We start from the raw sequence: 17,019 nt of genomic DNA on the forward strand, positions 1-17,019 counted from the left end.
CAGCCCCTGTTTTGGCAGCTCAATTCCCGAGCCCAAACCCGCTCCAAACACTACCAAGACCCGTACCCATTAACCCTAACCCATACCCTAGTATCCTACCCATATTATCCTAGCTTAATCACCAAGAAAACCCCCCTCAAACCCTCACAAAAGTCGATGGACAGCAGCCATACGGGATGAAGCCCGATTGCCCCTCCCTCTCTTTTAACCTATTTTAACTCCTTATAAATACCACCCCTCCATCATACATTCATTCCTCTAAGTTCTCCATACATCCAAGCATCATACACAAGCTTTAAACCTCAGAAAAAAACCCTAATTGCCTCCCAAAAACCCTAAACAAAACCGACACACAAACTGAAACTGTTTGTGTGTCCTCTTCGAAAACCCACTCGTTCCTCCATCAAACCTCCATAAAAACTCGAGTTTCTTGTTCCTAATTGACCACATAACATCCATCTACACATTAGACAAAGAATTACGAGCCAAATTGCCCTTGAGAGTACACGAAATCCCTCGAAAAACAGAGTGAAATAACACTCTGTTTTCGCGGTTTCTCCTTGTCTGTCCAGTTCTGTTTGTGCTCGTTTTTCGTGCCCAATAACCCAAAACGAGCAGGGGTTGCTTTAAGATCCCTGTTCTCCTCTCTTTCTAGTTTCCAAAACATCTTTTAAATCGAATTTTCGTCGTGAAACGAGGGAGATATCATCGTTTGAAAATCGCTGTCCAGAAAGTTTCCAAAACGCGTGTTTGCTTTATTCTTCGTCGACGACGGCCTCTCGAGATAAAATCTACCATCGATTACGACCCAAGACGGTGTCAACGATACATGTAGGTTGAGGGTGCATCAAATCCTCCTCTTTTCCCTTTTATTTCTTTTGTTTTATGCTTGTTTTTTATTGTCTTATTTTTGTTTGTTTTCGTTTTGTTTATCGTTTGTTCTAATTAATTATGAAACTAGTTAGTCCGAGTATGAGTTAAAATACCACCATGAACACCCGCGTTGACTTGAGATGGGAAAAGAAACCGCTACTTCTGTCGGTCGTACACCCCCGTCTCATTTACATATCCTCGTGTTCAAGGTAGGGCCTAAATAAAACGATTGTCTAACTTCGCTCTTCGCTTTTGACCCCCTTATTGTTTCGGCCAAATCGACATACCCTAGGACCCGTTGTATGTTAGTTTAACCTCTGATTGTTGACCTATGATGTATTTAGATGACTTTAAATTAATTTAATAACCTCATTAGACACTTTAGGGTACATTGACATAACTTTAAAAATCAACTAACAATTCTGTAAATAATTGAACGCATCTTTCTCTTTCACCTAATTTCTCGCTAGTATAAGAGTGCGTGATTAGCACCTTCTTATTAACACTCGATGAGTTAACTTAATTTGCAAACTTGACCTAATTCAACCCCTTTGGGCCGTGTGGAACACTCGATCTTAAGCGAAGCTTTCTGACCTTTTTTTATCATCGTTTTCTAATCCGTTTTGCAATCATTCGATCTAACTAATGAACCTAACTTAGGAACTAGGTTGGCCTTGTCTTGGCCGTGAGGGTTGTCGTTGGTTTGGGCCGTGTGTTTTGGCTTTCTTATTTCGTTTCTCTTTCTTTGTTTATCATTTGTTCTTTGTTGTTTTGTAGCTTGTAATTTACAGTTTGTTTATCGAGTTGTGATCTTTCAAGTTTGTTTTACTTTTATTGAGTCAAAACCTTTTCTAAAAACCTTAGTCTTGTTTGGTTAGACGGTTGTTCCCCAATGCTTTTAGGAGCGTAGTAAACCGCATGTTGTTTAAAGCAACATGGCCCGGTTTATGCTAATGCATGCTTTGGTGCGTAGCCCTATGTCTAATTCGATGGGATTAAGTGAAAGCACACATTACGAGGAGTGACCCAAGGCCGTGTGTCATGTGAGCCGTGGGCCACCCCTCATGTGCACGGTTTTCTAGGCCAACGGCCGTGTGTGGTGTCATGTATTGCGTCGTGTGTATAGCTTTGTATTTGGATCGAGTTGTATCTTTAATTTGTTGTTGTGTCGGCATGAAATGCCTGGTTTGTAATAGGTAGATCCCAACGGCTCCCCCATTCCCCATCAAGCCTTGTTTGTTTCGTTTGAATGTTGCTAGATCAATCAACCCACATGCTAAATTACAACTTTGACAAAGTTAGTTTAGTTGCATCTAAAACGACATAGAAATTGTTGTCACATGATAGGGTTAAAACAATGTTTGCATATCATACATCGTACGTAGCTATGACCTTGTTTGAACTCCGACACTTGACTTAGTAGAGGCCGTTATTGACGGGCGGGGTTGGGTGTCCTTATGGGCTTCCCAACACGTACCCTCACCCCTTACTCAAGATCTATGGTTTGTGGATCCGTCTAAATACCATTGGATTACGAGAGTCATTCAAATCGAGTGATATAGGGTACAAGTCTTTATCTTTAATCACTCGTAGTCGATTGGCTTTATGCTTTTCGATGAAAGGTGTAAAGTTGACTTGAACGGTTCCAAGTTCCCAAAAAACTTGGTGGCGACTCTAATATGTCTTAATTCGATTCGAAAGAACCTCGAGTCGATTATGCCTGGTGTGGATCCCGCGGACGCAGTTCCCGAGGGCCTTGTCCACAATTATTATTTTTTGAATTGTTTTGAGAATTATTGATTAAAGTAGGAGATTTAGGAGGAGAATGAATGCGTTTCTTAGCTATTTCTGCAAAACCTAAGAAAAACCCAGAAAAATCTTAGAATATTATCTCTCTAACTTTCCCCCTCTTCCATTATTTAGCAGCCAAGTATTCGGATTAATTCTAACAAGTACTATTATCCGTATTGTCACCCTATAATTCGACACATTTTCATATTTTATTTTATTCTTTTATTTTATTTTCTTTTCAAATCTCCTTCGAGCATATATATGACGTAAATTCAATTCAAATCGTTGTAATCAATTGTAATTTATTTATTGTATTTGTTTATTTCATATTATTTCTTTCGTGATTTATTTACTTGGCATATTCACATGTAATCAACCTAAATTCTAATTTGGACCCAACTGAGTGCTAAATTGTTTGTCAACTGGCATAGTTTAATTTCACATGCTAGGATTAATCTATTGGATATTGCATTGCATGCATACAACTGGCGACATATCAAATATAAACAACTTCCCTGATCATTAGTAGAGGCCGCTATCGAGGCAGGCGGGATTAGGTTTTCAAATAAAGAGCTTCCTAATACGTGCCCTCACCCCTTACTCAAGATCTCTGTGAGCATCCGTGTTCATTGACATCGTGAGAGTCATTATAGATATAGAATGCTAAGTATAACGGATTTCTTAGTGTTCATGTCACTACTTTGTGTCTTGACATGACGCGAAGTATTCGAACGGTTTCAATTTTCTATAAAAATTGGTGGCGACTCCACAAATGTAGGATTGTCAAACCTTTCACCGGTTTCAATTCCTTACAAATCGGTAACGGCCCATGACGTGCTTTGACTCGCGTCGGGGTTCCGTGGGAGAAGTGCCACCGCCTCAAAACCAATGCGCGGGTTTGCACAGAGCGGGTGGTTGTGTCCACAATACTCGACTGAGTGCACATGCACTAGATTGAGTATCCTATAGTATGATGACTTTTCGCGCAATTTTTTAAAGTCGGTTTATGTTTTGTATAAATATTAAACTCATGCCCTATTATTACTTTATACTTTGTTACGCCTCTTTGACATTAAAAACCTCTAAAAACCCTTAGCTAAGTTGAGCTTATATTATTTTCGGATCTAGACTTTGTTCATCCTTAATTTACTACAGTATACATTCAATTCTATTTTAATATTCATTATTCATCTCTTATGCCTTTAGTCATGTTTATTATTCATATTATTGTTGTTATTTCTTTTTGTATGAGTAGGTAAATCTCTTATCTAGGGTAAAAGAGGATCTAGGTTTTTAGAAGGGGGTTAATTAATGAATTGATTGTTAAACTGCTCTGAATTGTTGTTCAATTGTATTGTTAAATCTAGTTAATTGATTACCGGCCAGGATTGATTAATTAGTGTTAGAAATTAGGATTACACCGACATGGTTAAGACTAATAAAGGCCTTCACAACTGAATAGAACTAGGTTAATGATAGCGACCTCATATTAAGTTTAGATCTAAAGGACATAATAGAATCGACCGATCTTATGGCCTTAAACAATTTAATTGTTCATTGAATGAATTAAATCTCTCCCTCGGATAACCGACCTAGTGAACTCGACCCCTAAATTCTTTAATATTATTGAATTCGCCTTTTATCTATGTTGCAATTAGTTTTAGAAATCAACTCAAACAAACAACTCTTCAAGCAATCTGTTACCCTTAGACAATTTATTGCATTAGCAAACAGTTCACTACCGCCTCCCTGTGGATTCGACCCTTTCTTGCTACTAGTTAGTTTGAGATATGATTTATTTTGATATAGGTGACACGACTAAAACCTTATCAATTCCTCAACAGTATCAAATGTGTCGGACTCTCGAATCACCAATTGAGGCTGAAGGTCGGTGCTATGGTGATGCTTCTACGAAACATTGATCAATCACGCGGGTTGTGTAAAGGTACGAGATTAATTGTGACTGATCTAGGGGAACGCGTGATAAGATGTACGGTCTTAATTGGTAGTCATAAAGGTGATAGAGTGCATATTGCTCAACTAACACTTACTCTATAGGACATCAATAGAATTTCCGGTACGTTTTAGCAGAAGGCAATTCCCCATCGCTGTTTGTTTTGCGATGGCGATAAACAAGAGTCAAGGTCAGTCTTTATCTCAGGTCAACATCTATCTTCCAAGACCAGTGTTTAGTCATGGTCATCTTTATGTGGCACTTTCCAGGTTTATTAGAAAAGAAGGCTTGAAAATTCTAATTTGTGATTCAGATATGCGTACATCTAAAACTACTAATATAGTCTATCATGAAAATTTCCAATTCTTAAAATAATTTTCGTATATTAAAGTAGATTCTCAAATTCTTTTTCTTTATTGGGGTTGTAAAGTTTTTTTATATTTGCAAATTGTATTTACATTAGTATATTACATTTTTTTCTGCTTAAACTATTGCATTTAAACACGTCTTTGAAACATGTGTAAACATTAATCATGTAGATCATGAATTTACAGCTATTATATAATTATAATAGAAATGTAATTAAAATATTCATCAAAAAAATATTCATATCGACCTAAATACATACCCGTGCAATTTTGCACGGGTATAAAACTAGTAATGATTTGATATAATATAAATATGTCAGTTACGTGATGTGATTATGTGAGGAAGATTAAAATAAATAAAAAAATATATCAAATATGATCTTTAGTTTTAGAGGAATAAAATTTATGAATAATGATATAATTTTTTATTATTTTTTAATTTATTAAATTCTTATTTATTATAAGAAAAATTGAAGGAGCACAAATTCTCACTTTAGACAGACACTATCCGTTTAAAGATGCAGTCGGATAGTGTCTGTCTCACAAATGAGAGTGGATAGTGCAAATGGGTGGGAAATGGATACCACCACTTCCCCTCCTACTTACATTTTGTGAGAGAGCAACTATCCGTCTACACCTTTAGACGGATAGCACTGACTATGCCCTACCATACTCGTGGGTGCAGAGTACTCCTTCCATTCAACTCCACATTAACACTTTGCTTTTTCACGTTTGTCAACGCGTGTTTTACGCGCTAAATATTGTTAACTACATATTTGCAAAAAAAATATAAAAATTAGATATTTTTAACGTATTCGTAAAGACGAATCAAACAAGATTTTAGACGCCTCAGGATAATTTGCTGGCTCGATTGAAGCCAAAAATGAAAATAATAGAGGTTTCAGCAAGCAGAACCTGAAAGTCGGGGACTCCCGGTTGATCTTCTGGTGATTGAGAGGTTCCTTGTAAAGCCTATTCTTTTCTTGGAAAAACGAAGCCAGTCCTTCAAATAAATGCAGGGTCAAAGCTCACCCTTGCTACACACACACACACACACACACACACACATATATATATATATAGAATTAGGATCACATAAGTCTACCTTCAATTTTTGAGTCCATGAGTCTCACTTTCAGCCGTCAGATTATAGGCACAGATGGCTGAGATCTGCGCGCTATAGAAAGGGTAGAATTGTCTTTTCACAGCTTATTATATATACTCCCTCCTCCTGCCTTTTTTGTCATTCTAATTCTTTTTCCCTCTTTCTTCTTTCTCTCTCTAAAATTCAGCCGTCTCTAATTTGTTCTTCAGCTCCTGAACATCGAATTTTGCAATCAATCGCTTGAATTCTTCAGCTCCTGAACATCGCTTGAATTTTGCAATCAATCTAATTGATTTTAATTTCTCCATCTATCCTACTGCAATGTCAGGTATTTCTTCATCTATGATTCCTTAAATTTTTGTATTTTCGCTTTGTCTTTTATCTCAATTCCTGAATTCTAGTCCTCTTTTCTGTGTTTTTATTAACTGATGTTTAATTGTAATTGGTTGTGCGTTTTAATTTATGTTTCAATCATCTCGTGTTACCTGATTTAGTGTTTTTTTTTTGTTTTAATATGTGAATTTCAGTCATTTTTTCTTAGTTTTATCAGCTTGATCATCTTATGCATATATTGATCATCACTATTACAATTATCGCTTTATTTCGTCTTCTCTTTTTGCGTACTGTTTTGCATTCAATTGTCAATGATTGTTTTGTTTATTGCATGCTTTATTCAGATTTACAATTTGAGTCATCTTTCCTTGTTTACATGTTAACAATTCTAATATTACATGTTAACAGTTCTCTGCCTAACCTTATTGTTGTCGTTTGACCTAATTTTGTTTACCTCCTTCATTTAGTTTAGTATCACAACATATCTTCATTAGTATCACTTGTACTCTTACAGTATCCTAGCTTAAAATATAGTGATGATATACTATATGTTTACCTAATTAGCATATCACACTTTGTCTTTGATAATATCACATATCCTTCACAATAGTATCATACACTAGAATATCTAACAATACATGCTTGTGTAAATTAGTATCCCACACTATGCTTGTAGTTACTTAATGTAAATCAGTATCAGCCGGTATGCTTAATAGTATCACATGTTATCCTTAATAATATCACAACCTGATTTACTCTAATTAACTTTTTACTGCTAGAATTTGTTCCATCACCCTGTTTTGAAGAGACTTGTTCTGCTTCTCTTGTACCTGCTTGTACTCCACAACGCATACAAGTTGATGATGTGCATGGTGGAAATCACCTTTCTTTGATTGTCACCCCTGGAGGTTCTGAGGAGTGGATACGGAATGTTGCCACTCAATTTACACCTAGAATAGGACAAAGTTTTGCTACCTTAGATGAGTGTATCCAATTTTATGAAACTTATGCGGACGCTTGCGGATTTGAGCCAAGAAAGTCTTCAACTAAAAGGTTTCGTGGTAGTGGTGATATAAAGACAAAACCGATTGTCTGTAATAGAGAAGGGTATAGGGATAGTCAGCCGAAAGTGTTACCCTCTAATGGTGAAGAGGAGAAAAGGATCAAACCATATGATCCTAAGAAGACCAAGATTACTAGGATTGGTTGTAAGGCCAAGATTTTATTCAGATTTGTCATCAAAGAAATTGACCAAGTTAAAGTCCCACTCTTTGTTGTTGATCAGTTTCATGCTGCCCATAATCATCTTCTTTGTCCACTAAAGTATAAAGAATTTCAGAACAAATCCAGACACCTTAATTTACATCAGAAACAAACAATCATTGACAATTGCAAGGTGAATATCGGCCCAACGACTCCTTTCAGGTCTTATAAGGAGTATGTTGATGGTTATCAAAATGTGGGAGCTTGTTTGACGGACTTTAAAAATTTTGGTAGGGAAGTCAAGTGTTTTATCGGGCAGTGGGATGCTCAAATGTTCATAAATCAGCTTGAAGTGCTTTCTGAAACTAGGCCAGGGTTTTATTATGCATATGAGGTTGATGAGAATAAGTGTTTGGTTCGTGTTATTTGGGCTGATGTAGAGGCACGTCGAAACTACTCACTATATGGTGAGGTGGTGACATTTGACCCAACCTATTCAACCAATAGGTATGACATGAAATTCTGTCCTTTTACTGGTGTTGATCACCACAAGAAGTCGGTCACCTTTGCTGCTTCACTTGTGGGTCGGGAGAACGACAAGAATTTCAATTGGGTTTTTCAGAAATTCTTAGATTGTATGGGTAGAAAGGAACCCAATTGTTTATTTACCGACCAATGCCCGACAATGAAAATTGCAGTGCCTGCTGTTTTTAAGACTGTTGCCCACCGTTATTGCATGTGGCACATCATGCAGAAATTACCTGAAAAGGTAGGCACGACAGTAACTAAAGAGACAGATTTTGTAAGCCGTATTAATTCTATTGTCTGGGATTCTGACCTAGAGCCTTTTGATTTTAAAGAGAAGTGGTCTGCATTGATCAAGGAGTTTCATCTGGAAGATAATGGATGGTTGAAATATATGTTTAACAAGAGGCAACGTTGGATTCCGGCTTATTATCGTGATATTCCTCTTGGTTGTCTTCTCAGAACAACCCAACGTTCTGAGAGCATGAATAGCTTCTTCAAGCGGTTCGAGAATCCTCGCGGCACACTTGTGGAATTTTGGTTGCGCTTCCAGAGTGCTATCGATCAGCAAAGATACACCCAAAAGTCCCTTGATAGAGACAGTGATCTCTCTCTACCTGTAACCAAAACCATGCTTCATCTTGAGATTCATGCATCCACTGTGTACACACACGCACTCTTTTACGAATTCCAAAAGCAGTGTGTCTCTTCTTTGAATTCATGTAGCGCTGGAGATTATTCAAGGGATTCCACTACAAGGTTTCTTGATGTTGAAGATGCAATATTGCGTACTACGTACACTGTAGCATTTAATCCCACAACTTTTGATGCAAAATGTTCATGTAAGATGTTTGAGAGGAAGTGATACATCTTCAAACACATTATTTGGATTTTATCAGGTAAAGGGGTGAGGAAGATACCTGAACAGTACCTTTTGAGTAGATGGACAAATAACACCAAGAAGATTCCTCTTTATGATGTGCACGGGCAGTTGATCGGTGATTTTGATTCCTCAGATGTGAGTAAGCTGCAGATTTCAAATGTTTGGTCAGAGTTCTACTCAACGCTGTCTCTGACAAAATCTCTTCCTGAAAATCATGTAACTGAACTGACTGATTTACTGAAGGCATTTAGACAGAAATTCAAGCCCGGCCCTGAAACAATGACAAAACAACAAGAGTTAGAGATGCTTCTTGGGGTTAAGTGTTCAGATGAGGTCCATATATTACCACCAGTTAAATCCAAAAACAAGGGTAGTGGCAAGAGGTTGACCTCTAAGAAACAAATGTCCATTGAAAAGGCACAAAAGCCGAAAAGGTTTTGCAATAATTGTAAACAAATGGCACATCATGATAAGCGCAACTGCCCTAATCCAGCTGCTGAGACATCTGAGCACTCGGGTGATGATAATGACTCTGATGTAAGTGATTTTGCTAACTACATTCATTATGATTGATTTCTTACTTACATTATTTAATTTTTTATTTCTGACTTGTTCTGTGTGTTTTTTTAGAAACAATATCACATGCACCTCTAAATAATATCATGCTGTATACGAAATAGTTTCACAAATATAAACGATTTATTATCATCTAATTTTGTCTTCTTCTGAAACAATATCACATGTACCTCTAAATAATATCATTAGTCATTGTATACAATATCACAATTATTTACATGTACAACATACTGCTGAAATATTTTCTTGTGCTCTTTGTTTTGCTTTTTGCAAACTTCTTCACTTGCGGATGTTGATTAAGAGCTTGAGTACGTGCTGATGAAGTCTATATTACTCGCATATACAATTTTTTTTTTTGTTAACCAATACAATATCAAAGTAGGAACATTATTTTTTATTTTTTTATAATTTCATTCTACATGGCCTCTTATTTAGTATTCTTTTTCGAATTTTTTGTAAAAACCTCAGTATTACTAAGATTTTGCCTTGTGAAGACTTGATTGTAAACAATATCACGTTTACTAAAGAACAATATCACTATTTTATTATAAATAGTATCAGAGTTACAGTACTTTTATGAAAGAAAATCTAATTGATTGTGTTTGTCCACCAATAGCGCAGCAATTTTAAAAATAAGTATCACCTAAATAATATCAACCTGTCTCTATAACAATATCAAATCTCATAACAAAAAATATCACATTATTGTGATATTGGGATTTAATCTCTCTAGAATTTTTTAAATTCTGTAACACAATATCACCATGTTTACACAACAATATCAAACTCTAAACAAAAAAATATCAAAGTAAAAAGGATATTTAAATCCCTATTCACTTTTATTATATGTTGAGAAGCAATATCACACCAATCGAAGAAAAATATCACATCACACTTGAGACAATATCACACATTTTTGTGATATTGGGATTTAATCTCTCTCTAGAATTTTTAAAATTCTGTAACACAATATCACCTTACTTACACAACAATATCAAACTCTAAACCAAAAAATATCAACGTAAAAGGGATACTTAAATCCCTATTTACTTTTATTGTATGTTGAGAAACAGTATCACACCAATCAAAGAACAATATCACATCACACTTCAGACAATATCACACATTGCCAATACTTATATCAGATCCAAAATGGTTAGTCATAACTACTTTTGCAAACTTTAGAATCAATATTCAAAATGTCTACCATTAGATTCATTTTCCTACCAGCTTTACATCCATCTTTTTTTTAATTACATCTTCGTGCCAGTAAATCTAATTCTAATACATCACCATTGTTACTTGTCTTAATTTTTTCCTCTACCAACACCTCTTCCCCTGCCTCGATTCCTAGGATTTGCAACAGTCTTGAATCTTTTGAATCTCTTTATAAGTGGTTCTCCATCATCTTCATCATCTTCTTGGTAATCATTGACCCTATAAACCAAATATGTAATAATTTATATAATTTTTTGTGTGCATCACCATTTTCTACCTTTTTCAATTTTCCAAATAAAAGCCAACTAATGTAAAAGTCAGGTTATCGATTTTGTACCTTTTCCGAAGAATGGGTATTTCTGTGTCAATGTTATGTCTCGCACTAACATCGACCTTTCCTTTTGCAGTAACTTTTACATTTGTTATTACCTCCTCGACAGATGTTTCCTTCTCAGTAGCTTTGTCCTTGCTCTTTCTGTTACCACACTTCTCTTTTGAAACATCAGTGTTTTTTCTCTTTTGTTTTAATGTCTTCAAGAGTTCCTCCTTGCCTGCTACAAACTCTTCAACCTTTTCCATCAAATCTGTCCTATTCTGATTTATATCAGCTAAAAGCAATGTCACGCTGCCATTTTCGCCCTTGATAGTAGCACCTATACACTTTCGCGGTCAAGTCTGCTTCAAACAGCTGGCCCTCATACCGAATCATGTGCAACATTAAGAAGTTTCCAGATTCAGTATTGTTTATCTCCTTCTTCTGCCAATCGAAGTTGATGTTGGCAACTTCAAACCCTATTATCTCTTCAGCTCTTTCGACCTTCTTTGCTTCTAGGTAGTCACTCATGTCATTAGCCTACAAAGTTAACCAAAACCATTACTGATACTTGCACAAACAAATTTGTTTTTCCAATGTTAATTTCAGAACTATCAATAAAACATACCACTAAATCTGCAATTTTGTGTGTCTCAGCTTCCTCCCAGTCATTGTACTCTGTATTGTCCAGTACTTCAACTGTCTCGGTTTTGAAATTTATACAGACACAAAAATAATGTTCTTTCCATAACATTGGAATAAAAATGAGATCAGCTGCCAGGTTACAGGGAACCGTGTTCATTGTAATAAATTCATCCCATGCTGCATAAATCTTGTCTTTATTCCTTTCTTTGTATTCAGTTCCTTCCACTATTACGTCCTGTTGTGTGTATAAATGTTAAAAAGTCGTATTCGTTTTAAGAGTCAATACATTTTATTGAAAGTGTGAATATATATAAATCAAATTAAAACAAAAGCTTACCATGTGTTGAATTCCAAAAAACATTAAACTTGTATCACATTTTTCTGTGTGCTCAATGTGATTCAGAATTAACGCCCAACATTCAATCACTTTGCTATTGACGTGCACATTTGGAAGCAATGATAAAATATCCTCTCTGACAAGGTTTTGATTGTCACTGAAGCTGGCAACAACCTCACTGTACCAATCATTAAGACAAATGGTTTATATCAAAAAATGAAGAATATTAGATACAATATCACACCATTGTAAATACAGTATCACATGCCTAATGAAAAAGTATCACAGAAACATAGTAGCACTTAAGCTGGCAAAAACCTAACTGCTTGTTTAAAAAAAATGTATCACATTCAATAACACCCTACTCTAAATATAGTATCATAGCACAAATGAAAATGTATTAAAGATTTTAAAAAAAACATACTCTAAGGGGAAACTGTGGTCATCCAATAGGCAGTAATCAATCACTTCTTTCCTCTTGGTCAACATCTTTGCAAACTGTGATTTGTTAGCCCTCATAAACTTTGAGACGGCCTCCAATTTAGGATCTGCCAAACCACAGTTGTACGTGCTTCCTAGTCCATCGATTTCCCCTTCCTTCGCGCCCACGACACGCGAGAACCATCTTCTACCATATCTATATAAATATAGTCTATGTTATTCAATGCATACTGAGTATTAAAAATAAAAATAATTAGTAATGGACAAGATAGTGTTAACAAATGTAACCTTTTTTTTTTGTTACAGGCGTTTGAACATTCGTTTTAGAACCTTTTGTTGTCTTGCTTTTTTTGTTTCCTTTTTGCCTTTCTTTCAGCAATTTAGGCAAGAGTGTACGTTTGATAGCATTAATGTTTTTCACCTTCCTCAGGACCTCACTCCTTTTTTTATTTATATCACTCAAGACAAGTGTAGCTGCAATCTCCGCCCTATATAACTCCCTCTTCTTCTCATTGTCCAGTTCACAACTAAAACACTCACCAACGAAAAACATCATGTGAAACATCATGAATACGCCACAGTCCAGGTTCAAGTCTTTTGTTTGCCAAGCAAAGGACACATTTACCAAATCGTAGTCCTTTACTTTTAGCCCTCTTTCATAACCTTTACTGTTGATGTATTCACCATAGGTACCACCCTGTACATGTTTATAGTAAACAACTAATCAATCTCAACTTATCTAACAAAATCATTATATTATTAGTTTTTATTTTCAATATAGTACTTACAGCAATATGAGCCAAGTGTACATGTTCTTCGTCTTCGAAATCATCATATTTTCTGTTGTCCAAGTAGAACATGATCTCCCTCTTGAAATCAATACAAACGCAGACATAGTGCTCTTCATAGAGCAAAGGTATGAATACCTATGATTTTCAGAAACAATATCAGAAACAATATCACAATTGACAAGTAACAATATCATGAAATATATTAAACAATATCTTATCTAAATATGTAATTTAACTTTAACAATATCAGCAGTAACTACCAACAATATCACACAGTATACAAAACAGGGTCACAGCTAAAAGTAATTTAAATGTCTTACCATATCTGAAGTTAAATTCAAAGGTTCGTCATAAACAGTTGACCACGTATCCCATGAGACATACACATCTGCCTTAATTCTTGACACTTCCTCAACATCATCTTCATCTGCTTTCAAGAGTTTCTCTAGATCACCCTGTTGTTCAAAAGGACATTTTAATTAGTCTCAATGAGACATTTTTAAAGTACCTTATTTAAATAATGATAAACAAACAGTTTTTTCCATACTGATTGGACAAGGTTGTAAAAAATCCTTGCCGGCATGTTGTTGTCCTTTTGCGCCTTTTGAAACTTATTGAGCAATATTGCCCAGCACTCAATGACCACTGCTTCTATCATAGTTTCAGGCAGCAAAGACTTAATATCGCTCTTTTGTATACAATGGAAAGTTCCAAAGTCGCACACCACTTCTCTGTAAAATTTTGCAAAAAATTAACATATTAGATTTCCAGATATAATATCACTATTACAATGTAGTAATATCACACTGTTTGTAAAACAATATCACAACAAAAATATTTATTTAATTTTAAGGAACAATATCAAGACTCAGTTCTAAGAATATCACATAGTATACACAACAGTATCACAGCTAGTATGGATCATTGTTATAGCTAGTATGGATCAGATTAAGTCATGTCTTAAATATTAAAAAAATAGTTTAATGGGGGACTTACGACTTGGTAATTGTATGATCATTAAGAAAGCAATAATCCATGACCTCCTTTCGATGCTTCAACACATTCTCAAATAAATAGCTGTTTTTCAACATTGATTCTGAAACAAGCTGAGCATCCTTGTCCAGCGAACCACAGTCCAAAGTACAGCCCAAATTATGAGGTATCATATCTGCTGAAGAAGGTACTTTGCTCGTTACTTCTTTGCTCGTGTGCAACAAATACTCATTGATGCTTATCATTCTTGTTTTTGTCAATTGAACATTTGTTACAACCTCTTTCAATTGAGTCACGACACTGTTATCCTCATTCCTTTTCTGTGTCTCTGTTCCACTGTCCTCTGGATGAGCCTTTTCACTATTCAACTCCACTTCACTTTCATCCTCAACAGTTTTCTTCGCCTCTGTTCCACTTCCCTCCATATGAGCTTTGTCACTATGCAACTCCACTTCAGTTTCATCCTCAGCAGCGCCCATTACTCCCAGACCAACATTTGAAACACCCTCTTTTAATTGTGTTGCCACATTGGTATTCTCATTAGTTTTATCAGCCTCTTCATCAATGCCTTTCTTATTTGTTGTATCAGCATTACTATTTATCCCTTCGTCAACAGCCCTTGTTACTCCTAAACCAACTTTTGAAATTAATTCAACCAAATTTGAATCCATATAATTACCCTGCTCACATGTTGGCCTCCTTCATCATCAATGTTCAAGTTTGTAACATCATTATTTTCCTCATCTTGTTGGTTTTTATTGCACTCCAAATCATCATCACTGAGTAGTTCTTTATCCGTACATCCACCATATACCCTGTTCAACTCTTTGTACTGCATCTTCAACAACTCAGTCCATACATCAAACGTCGGCAGCCCTTGTTTTTCCTTCTGCTTTTCATATGACCTGGCTATGGCGTAGTCCATAAACTTGTGAAAGCTTTGATCTTTAAGGAAAGGTTGTGTTGGGGATATGGGAGGAGCTTCAGCCTCTTTGTAACCAGTGTCTTCTTCAGCAGCATCTTCTTCAGCAACATCTTTTTCAGCGACATCTTCTTCAGCAACGGCTTCATTATCACCGTCTTTCCTGGCACCAGCTTGTGTAGATGTACTTGGTTCATCCATTGGATTTCTCGGTTTCATATTGATGAGCTCCCTCATGTTGTGTACATATCTTGAATAGAACAATTCATTGTCCCTCTTCATGCGTAGATAAATTTCATGAGCACTCTGCCAAATGACATAGTCAATAAAATATCAGAAGCCATTTAAAAAATTAGGCCATGACAAAAAATATATCACAAGTAGTAAAATAAAATATCAGAAGCCATTTAAAAAATAAGCAGTTTGTTAATACATTGTTGTTAACAAGAGTTATTATCCATCTGCAGTATTTGTGATTTTATTAAATGATATCACTCTAAGTAAACAACAATATCACACTTTATAGAAAACAATATCAAAGTAAAAGTGGTTTTCAAAAACCTTATCCAGATTTGTTCTTTTGACAAGGAATATCACTACAGTTAAAGAATAATATCATAATATAAGCAACTTAATATCACAGTTTTTCAGTAACACAATATTAAAAACTCCAAGAAACCAGCAAGGCATTATTCCTTACATCCATTGCTCTTGCTCTGATCTGTTTGTCAGTTTCAACACCGGCAGGTAATTTAACCATCATGTACCCCTCTTTTGTTTCTGTTCCAGCATCAGGTTCATGATCAGAGCTCTGCGTTAGTCTCAACTCTGTTTCTTATGGAAAATACATATGTTAGTTTTTGAAACCATTTTTAAAGTTATTTACATTCAAAATAAATCAAAGAGGGATTGGTTTTTACCTTGTTGGCAGATTGGGTACTCAATCTTGGATACTGGTGCATTTCCCAACGATTTTGTACTCTTCTCATCATCAACCCTCTTCGACAGTGATGCATCATCCCAATGCTTGATAAGGGGTAGAGTGTGTGGCAAAATATCTCCCTTAAAATTAAATCTATGGAAATACGCTATCATAAGAACTACTATACACCCAGTTATAGTAGACCTTGAACGTTGTTTGCACACACTAATACTATCAACCATCTCTTGAAAGACATAAGCACACCAGTCGTAGTTTCTTATGCTACTGACATTCACAACAAATGACCTTAACAGTTTGGATCAAGAGTTTTATTTGAAGATGGTGCAAGGAAAATGACATCTTTGTACATTACGAAATGACCTCTTAAAGTCATCATCAGCATTATTACAAGCCATCAACCAGTCATGCACTTGTTTCACCATAATTGGAGCAGAAGTACTCTCCAACCACAACTTCACCCTTCATGCATTTTTCAAATTGTTGTTCTCCACAGCAGTTTTACTTCCTGGGATTACGAGCTCTACAGGTTCACCTCCTCTAGGAAGTTGAAAGATGTCGTGGACGTCATGTTTTGTCAATATAAAATCCCACTTCTTGGTTTTAAACATATTGTACGTACAGTCAAATGCCTTTAAAAGTAAGTTCATAATTCCATGTGGTATTTGTGTTAACTTCAGTTCCAACAAACCACCAAACCCTATCTCCCTCACAACCTGTTTTTGTTCTACATTTAGATTGTTAATCAGCTCAACCAATTGTTTTGGCCTACACTTCGTCTGCAATGCATGTGCCTTCTTCTTTTTTA

General features: G+C 35.7%; 1 protein-coding gene across 1 annotated transcript; it reads left to right on the forward strand.

Annotated features, from left to right (window-relative positions):
- Positions 1-6,412: 6,412 nt before the first annotated feature.
- On the forward strand, positions 6,413-9,608 carry LOC141649550 (protein FAR1-RELATED SEQUENCE 5-like). Its single transcript, XM_074458237.1, has 3 exons — positions 6,413-6,419; positions 7,204-8,994; positions 9,052-9,608. Exons 1-3 carry the CDS (start codon positions 6,413-6,415, stop codon positions 9,606-9,608), a joined length of 2,355 nt encoding a protein of 784 aa, XP_074314338.1.
- Positions 9,609-17,019: the final 7,411 nt, after the last annotated feature.

Source organism: Silene latifolia, chromosome 3, assembly GCF_048544455.1.
Source record: "Silene latifolia isolate original U9 population chromosome 3, ASM4854445v1, whole genome shotgun sequence".
NCBI lineage: Eukaryota > Viridiplantae > Streptophyta > Magnoliopsida > Caryophyllales > Caryophyllaceae > Silene > Silene latifolia.

What these genes read in the sequence shown, in the direction of transcription:
- LOC141649550 (XM_074458237.1), top strand. An exon ending in TTTTGATGCAAAATGTTCAT is followed by an intron (nt 8,995 to 9,051) that starts GTAAGATGTTTG and finishes GGATTTTATCAG; the next exon opens with GTAAAGGGGTGAGGAAGATA.